Source organism: Euphorbia lathyris, chromosome 9 (genome assembly GCF_963576675.1).
Source record: "Euphorbia lathyris chromosome 9, ddEupLath1.1, whole genome shotgun sequence".
In the NCBI taxonomy this organism is placed as follows: Eukaryota; Viridiplantae; Streptophyta; class Magnoliopsida; order Malpighiales; family Euphorbiaceae; genus Euphorbia; species Euphorbia lathyris.
The window spans coordinates 21,635,870-21,642,841 of NC_088918.1; the positions used below are offsets into that span (position 1 = coordinate 21,635,870).

General features: G+C 33.1%; 1 protein-coding gene across 2 annotated transcripts; it reads left to right on the forward strand.

Annotated features, from left to right (window-relative positions):
- The first annotated feature begins 270 nt into the window (after nt 1-270).
- On the forward strand, nt 271-3,052 carry LOC136205871 (gibberellin receptor GID1A). 2 transcript variants are annotated; one of them, XM_065996708.1, is made up of 2 exons: nt 271-657; nt 1,377-3,052. In XM_065996708.1, the coding sequence occupies exons 1-2, from the start codon at nt 619-621 to the stop codon at nt 2,376-2,378; spliced, it is 1,041 nt and encodes a 346-aa protein (XP_065852780.1). In that variant the 5' UTR covers nt 271-618; the 3' UTR covers nt 2,379-3,052. The 2 variants fall into 2 exon arrangements, with proteins under 2 accessions (XP_065852780.1, XP_065852781.1); XM_065996709.1 differs by lacking the exon at nt 271-657 and adding an exon at nt 720-1,279.
- Nucleotides 3,053-6,972: the final 3,920 nt, after the last annotated feature.

Genomic DNA, 6,972 nt, shown 5'->3' on the forward strand with positions numbered 1-6,972 from the left:
GCTCCGTAGCTTTTGTTTTTTTCTCCTTTTCCTCCTTCCTTCTTATTTCCACATTTATTACGTCATAATTACTCAACAATGCCAAACTCCTTTTTTCTTCAAAAGAATATTTCCAAAAAACTAATAATTTACACCCCCCTGGGTCCCACCTCAACAGTTATCTTTCGGCCGATCACTTTGTCGTCTCTCTCGTTCCCACATCAAATCTTACGTGCACTTTAGCAATTATTTTCTTCTCTTTTCTATCCTGCGCCGTTTCCTTCTTATCCTTCGCCCATTCCCTCACCCCCCCCATTTCTACCTTGTTTCTCTCTCTCTCTCTCTCTCTCATACAGTTTTATTGCTTTCAGATTTACCATTTATTGTTATCGGTTTTCGGTCCTTCTGCTCAAAAATACTTGGAGATTTTCCAATTTTAAAGGTTCAACCTTTTTCGTTTTTTTTGGGGGGGTTTATAAATCTCTCTGATCATGTGTCCGTCTGAGGACTGATCTTTCTCTAGCCTCATGAAGATCACTTGTTATATCCGTTTTCAATATGTGAATACAGTAGCGAACTGAATTGCTTTTTGGAACGATCTATTCTGAGTTATTTTGAATTTTAGGGAGCTTAGTATTCATGGCTGGAAGTAATGAAGTTAACCTCAACGAGAGCAGGGTAATTAATTAATTCCTACTTCTCTTCCTTTTCTTCTTATTCTATCTACAGCTTCTATGGTGATCATCATAGGTCAAGTCTTTTAATGGAGATTTTTAATTTTAGTCTTTCTAGAGATTCCAAAAGTTGGAAGTCAACTGTTTTTTGTTTGGATTTGGTGTCAAATATGGGTTTTGGGTATGCTATTTTGTTGCTGAAAGTGAAGGATATTGGTTGATGCTGTTGTTGTCAAGGGATTTTTTCATCTCAAATGTAGTTGTGTTAAGTTGAGTTTTCTCTTTTCCTTTTTTTGAGTTCCTTGCAAGATTGATGCTCTATTTTAATGTTTGCTCTTATGGAAATACTTGATGCTTCAGCTTATTGATTGGATTTTTGTATTTTGCCCTATTTTATTTAAATGGGATTTAGGTCTTTTTCAATGTTCTCTTTTGAAATTTTTGATTTGCTTATGAACAGGGATGAAGTTGCCTCATTTTCCTGTTGCATTTGGATTAGTTTGACTTGGGGATAATGTTGTTTTGATTAAGACTAATTATAAAAACCTTGTTTGGGTGTTATTACTGACTTTTGGGCTACCAACTGCTTATTTTGCTTACTGTTATTTAGTTCTCTTGTCTTGTAGGTACTGCTATTCTTGGCCAATCTCTTGTTTATCTTTTCTACTTTTTTCCCTAAGACATTTGGTTTTGATGCAACTTTTTTGTGCTTTTTCTGCACAGATGGTGGTTCCACTGAATACATGGGTCCTTATCTCCAATTTCAAGTTGGCTTATAATCTTCTTCGTAGACCGGATGGGACGTTCAATCGCCACTTAGCAGAGTTTCTAGACAGGAAAGTTTCAGCCAATGCCAACCCAGTTGAAGGGGTATTTTCTTTTGATGTTGTCATTGACCGTGGGACAAGCCTCCTTAGCCGGATATATCGAGCAGCTGATGGTGATGCAGCACAACTAAACATTAGTGACCTTGAGAAGCCAGTGACTGCTGATGTTGTTCCTGTCATTGTTTTCTTTCATGGTGGAAGCTTTGCTCACTCTTCTGCAAACAGTGCAATATACGACACCTTGTGTCGCCGTCTAGTAGGCATTTGCAAAGCTGTGGTGGTATCTGTGAACTATAGACGTGCGCCTGAGAATCGGTATCCTTGTGCTTATGATGATGGATGGACAGCTCTTAAATGGGTGAACTCAAGAACATGGTTAGAAAGTAAGATAGATTCTAAAGTTCATATATACTTGGCAGGGGATAGTTCTGGTGGAAATATTGCACACCATGTTGCTTTAAGAGCAATAGAATCAGGAATTGAGGTGTTGGGGAACATTCTGCTGAATCCTATGTTTGGTGGTCAAGAGAGAACAGAATCAGAGAAGCGTTTAGATGGGAAATATTTTGTTACTCTGCGTGATCGTGACTGGTATTGGAGAGCTTTTCTCCCTGAGGATGCAGATAGGGATCATCCGGCATGTAATCCTTTCGGTCCTAAAGGTAAAAGCTATGAAGGAGTGAAGTTCCCCAAGAGTCTAGTAGTTGTTGCTGGTTTGGACCTTATTCAGGATTGGCAATTGGCTTATGCTGAAGGCCTTAAGAAGGCTGGCCAAGTTGTTAAACTTCTATATCTCGAAAAGGCGACAATCGGGTTCTACTTGTTACCGAATAACAATCACTTCCATTCTGTGATGGATGAGATAAGTGAATTCGTGGGTTCTTCTTCTAACTGTTAATATACTTAACTTTACTATGACTCACAGATATACTACACGAAATCAAGATTGACATTCTGCTTGGAGGAAAATTACGGGTTGTGTGCTGTTTATATATATGTTTGTCTAGTGTTACTACTTACTTACTGTTTCATTAATGGTGTTTTTCTTCAGTTCTGCTGCTCTAAAGGTCTGGTCTGGTTTTGTTACAACCAGGCTTTTATTATAGGGTGCATAAGCTGGTTCAGCATCTAGCTGGCTCGGTATACGTATTATGCGATACATCCAACGATCGGGACTTGGATGATTTCGTTTTAACACAGCAGGAAGCTGTTTGACTAAGTTTAGCAGACTCACCAAATGTAAGGGTTACTCAATCTGACTTTCAGCTATAAAAGAGAGGAAGTTTGGAGTGGTATTTGGTGGCCAATTAATTGGGTTGGTGCCTTTTTTTCTTCTAATGTTATATATATATATAGCTAATTTTAGAGCATGAAATAGGAAAAAAAAGAAAGATCTGTGGTATTGTTGTCCTTTATGTTCATACATATGCTTTTAGTATGTATAAAAGTTGTTTGCTTATAAGTTTTGTCATTCAATTTTGCCTTTTTCTTGTCCTATTTGAACTTGTTCTAGTGTTCTACTACTATTTACCATGAACTGTAAATACTATGTCAGTTTAGATATTGAAATCATGAACCAATCTTCTGTTTCTGGTGCAATTAATTCTATAATCATGCTGTTTGTTCTAGTTTTTGAGGTTCTGAATTCTTGGGTTGATGTTTAGTTCAACAAGAAAGTGGAAAATTTCTACAATCTTATGCGATTGAACCATTCAGATAGTGACACGTTAGCATGACTGTTGCTGTGTCATCTTCTAAGTTGGTCCCGGACCACAACGGATTTTCTTGTGCCTTTGTTAAGAAAGGAAGGTGCAGGATGGAAAGTAGGAATTCCGAAAAGCATTTATTCAGATATGGGGATAAAGTACTAAAATAGCGTTACAGTAAACGTATAAAATAGCATCATTTTAGCCTCAACGTTTGTAAAATGGTGTAACTCGAGTAACAGTACTTGACACTTCAAACATACATGTCGTTAACCTATTGAAGGTAAAATCGCACAATTTCACAAACATTTGAGGTTAAAACGATGGTATTTTGTATGTTGCCCGACCATTTTAATACCTTATTCTCTAGATGCAACAACATTCTCATGTCTATATATATATATATATATGTTTTGGTATCCGCCTTTTCATCCTTCTCCCTCCTTTCTTTGAATTTTGAACTTTCCATCCCTTTTTTCCCCAATAAATACATAGATTTAAGGAAAAGGCGTTGAAATGAGTGTACAGAGAATATCGTGTTAACGAATTGTTTTTGTAAATTGTATTATCGTAAAAGGTTGCTTCCTGACATGAACAAAAATAGCATAGAAAAGTGAATAAATGCTTATAATCTTATAAAATTAGGAGACAAGAGGAAGCAAGATTAAAGGATGGTTCTTGGCATCACCTAAAATAGTATAGAAAAAGTGGGAAAAATGGCATATAATTGGATATGCTTAAACATATATTTATGCTTTTGCAAGCAAATGATAGTGGAGCAGGTTGTTATCTTTTTATTCTTTTATTTCTTTAATTAGTAAATTGAAATGTTTTGCACATAATTAAGCTATTAATAAGCAAGATGGAAAATTATAATCTCAACTCAAGAATGATCCTAAGATAGTTGTGAAGAAAGTATCAAAACGTGTTGTCTTTTCAACCACTCAATTTTTGTTATCCTAAATAAGATTGATTTCATATCCACCCTCTTCCAAAAAAGCTTGACAAATGATTGGAAGCAAAGAGTGCTCAATTTTCTCACTTGATTGAGATTGATTTGATTTGTACTAGTTTGTTCATATCCATCCGCTAGGTTCAACTGTATTGACGACTTATGATATCTACTGTTTGATGTTACTGATAAATTGATATAAGATTAATCTAAATGGAACAGTTTGATTCAACTATGCGTATCTATTATTTGTTGTTGTTGATACTGGAATTTTCACATACACCTTAATGAGCAAGTGAATTTGCTCATTCGCCGTTAGATATAGGCTTATTAAATCTAAGCCGCAGGATGCTTTGAGTTTTCACCTTAGGATTCTAATAAACCTAGATCTAACGGTGAATGAGCAAATTCTACATGCTTATTAAGGTGCATGTTATCAAGACTAGTTGTCGATATTAGTGCTTTATTATTTGATGTTGTTTATAATTGGTAGATGGCTTATCCGAAATGAAATTGTTTAGTTATACTATTTGCTATTAATAGGGACATATCCTGGGGCATAGGCTTGAAATTTCTATAGAAATTATGAACGATACTTTATTTCTTTTATATAAAAACAGTCAAAATATATCAATTTAGCAGCCACAAATATGACAAAGCACTCACCCTCAGTTAATCCTGGATCCGTGATGTTAGTTGTTTATTGTTACTGATAAATAATACAAGTTGGTTGATTTTCTTTTCGAAGTAGTTATCAACAACGATTTTTCAATTCTCACCAAATACTTTTATCGTACCGATTGAAGTGAAAAAGCAAAAAACTATAAAGAAGGATAATCAAACATATACTTAGGCCAGTTCAGTTCAGTAGCATTCAATTCAGTTCAAGTCAATTCAGTAATTTTCAATTTAGTTCAGTAATTTATTATTATTTACTATAATTATAATTATTTATTATTATCATTATTAGAACCATTATTATTATTATTATAAGCTTATTTATTTTAATTATTGCTATTTTTAAAATCTAATATTATCATTTCAGTTCAGTAGCATTCAGTTCAATTTACTTAATTTCAATAAAAAAGAACAATGCCTTAAAAATATAGTGTCAGTTGATTTCTCCTTTTAATAGCTCATTTAAAAAAGAAAAATCTATTACGATCCCAGTCTATTGGGTTGAACCAATAAAAATGTGACACTCCTTTTTTTTTTTCTTTACATTAATCATTTTGCAATAAAACATTATACATCTCTTTTTTCATTGGTTAGGTTTATTACACACACTCCACTACAGAACTTTTCGCGTTTTTACTCCTAACAATTGGTTTGCTGTTAATATTAACTTTTTACGATTGATGATAGCAGATAGAAGTTAATTGATTTTCTTTCTGAAATAGCTATCAAGTGTTTTAATACTAATCAAATACTTATATTCTACTGTATAGAGTGAAAAGGAGAACCAAACAGACACTTAAAAACACATTATATATCTATTGATTTCTTTCTCATTTTTAGTTTATTTTTTTACTCCAAACATTAGAATATAAGTGTTTAGTTACAATTGAAAAACACTATTTAAAAAGAAAAAAAAGTGGGTTTTCATAGAAAATTCCCAAATAAATGGGGGAAAATGTGAGTGCAAAAGGGGGCCATTTTAAGGTGTTGGGTATATGCTATCAAAACAAACAATAGAGGAATATTTGCAATAATAGTATAAAACAGCTAAGCTTATGATAAAGACATCAAACTCTTTTTTAAGTTCAATGTTAATACCCAAATTTAGATTAGATTTGATTTATTAGCTTAATAGGAAAGGGATTATTTGGATAATTATATATATATATATTTTTCAAGGTGTACCCAATTTTTTTTAGTTCTATTCTAACTAAAATTATCCAAATATTTCCTTAATATGTTCATAAAATTAATTATTAAAAGTCACAATCATCAAGTTAAGACATCTCAATTTATTTAGGAAACATTTGAATGACAAAGTGTAGAAAATGCAATGGATGCAACATTTATTTATTTTTAAGTAATAATAATAATAAAATAATTGGGTACAGTCATAGTGACTAAGATGTGCACATACTTATAATTAATATTATTATATTTAATTGTTTAATGTTAAAAATAATAAATTCAACCACTATGCATATGGTAGTAATCCAAAGTGCTGAGTATGTGGACAACTAATTTATAAGAAAACAAAATAGATGAAAATCTGAATCTTGCCTCTTCAACCACATTTTCAACTTGCTATAGGTTAACCAATCAAATATATAATATAAACGTGGTGTTTGTTTACTCCATTTTCTTCTGTTTGCCTTTTTATATTAAAAATTGAGTGTTTTAGGTGTTTATTTAAAGGACGGTCGTTTACCTTTTCATATAAAAGTAGTTTTTTCTAATAGTAGAGAATTTCTGCTTGAAAAACAGTAAAATATAAAAAGTTTTTAAAGGCTCATTTATTTTGCTTGTTTGCTGATAATTAATAGATATTAATTATTTTTTCTGTTAAAAATAGTTGTTTGTGATTCTTACCAAACACCTTTTTATTTTTCGTTTACAATTTAAAAAGCAAAAAATAACTATGAAAAATGGAACTAAACAGACACTAAGTTTCTGTTTGGTAGGGATGGTGTAAATGGGATGGACATTTCCCATCCCCGTAAGTGATCCGCCCCGACAGAGATATAAAATCCCCGATAAAAAATCCTAATGGGATGGGAATATGGATAGTTTTGTCTTCCGTGGTGGGGATGGGGAAAGGCAGGATACTCCGTAGGGATCCCCGTCCCTACCCGTTAACCCCGGGATTCCAGATTACT

Excerpts from the sequence above, each read along its gene's own strand:
- LOC136205871 (XM_065996708.1), top strand. The coding sequence starts at position 619 with ATGGCTGGAAGTAATGAAGTTAACCTCAACGAGAGCAGG. Across the intron at positions 658-1,376 it reads TTAACCTCAACGAGAGCAGG|ATGGTGGTTCCACTGAATAC; the intron begins GTAATTAATTAA and ends TTTTCTGCACAG.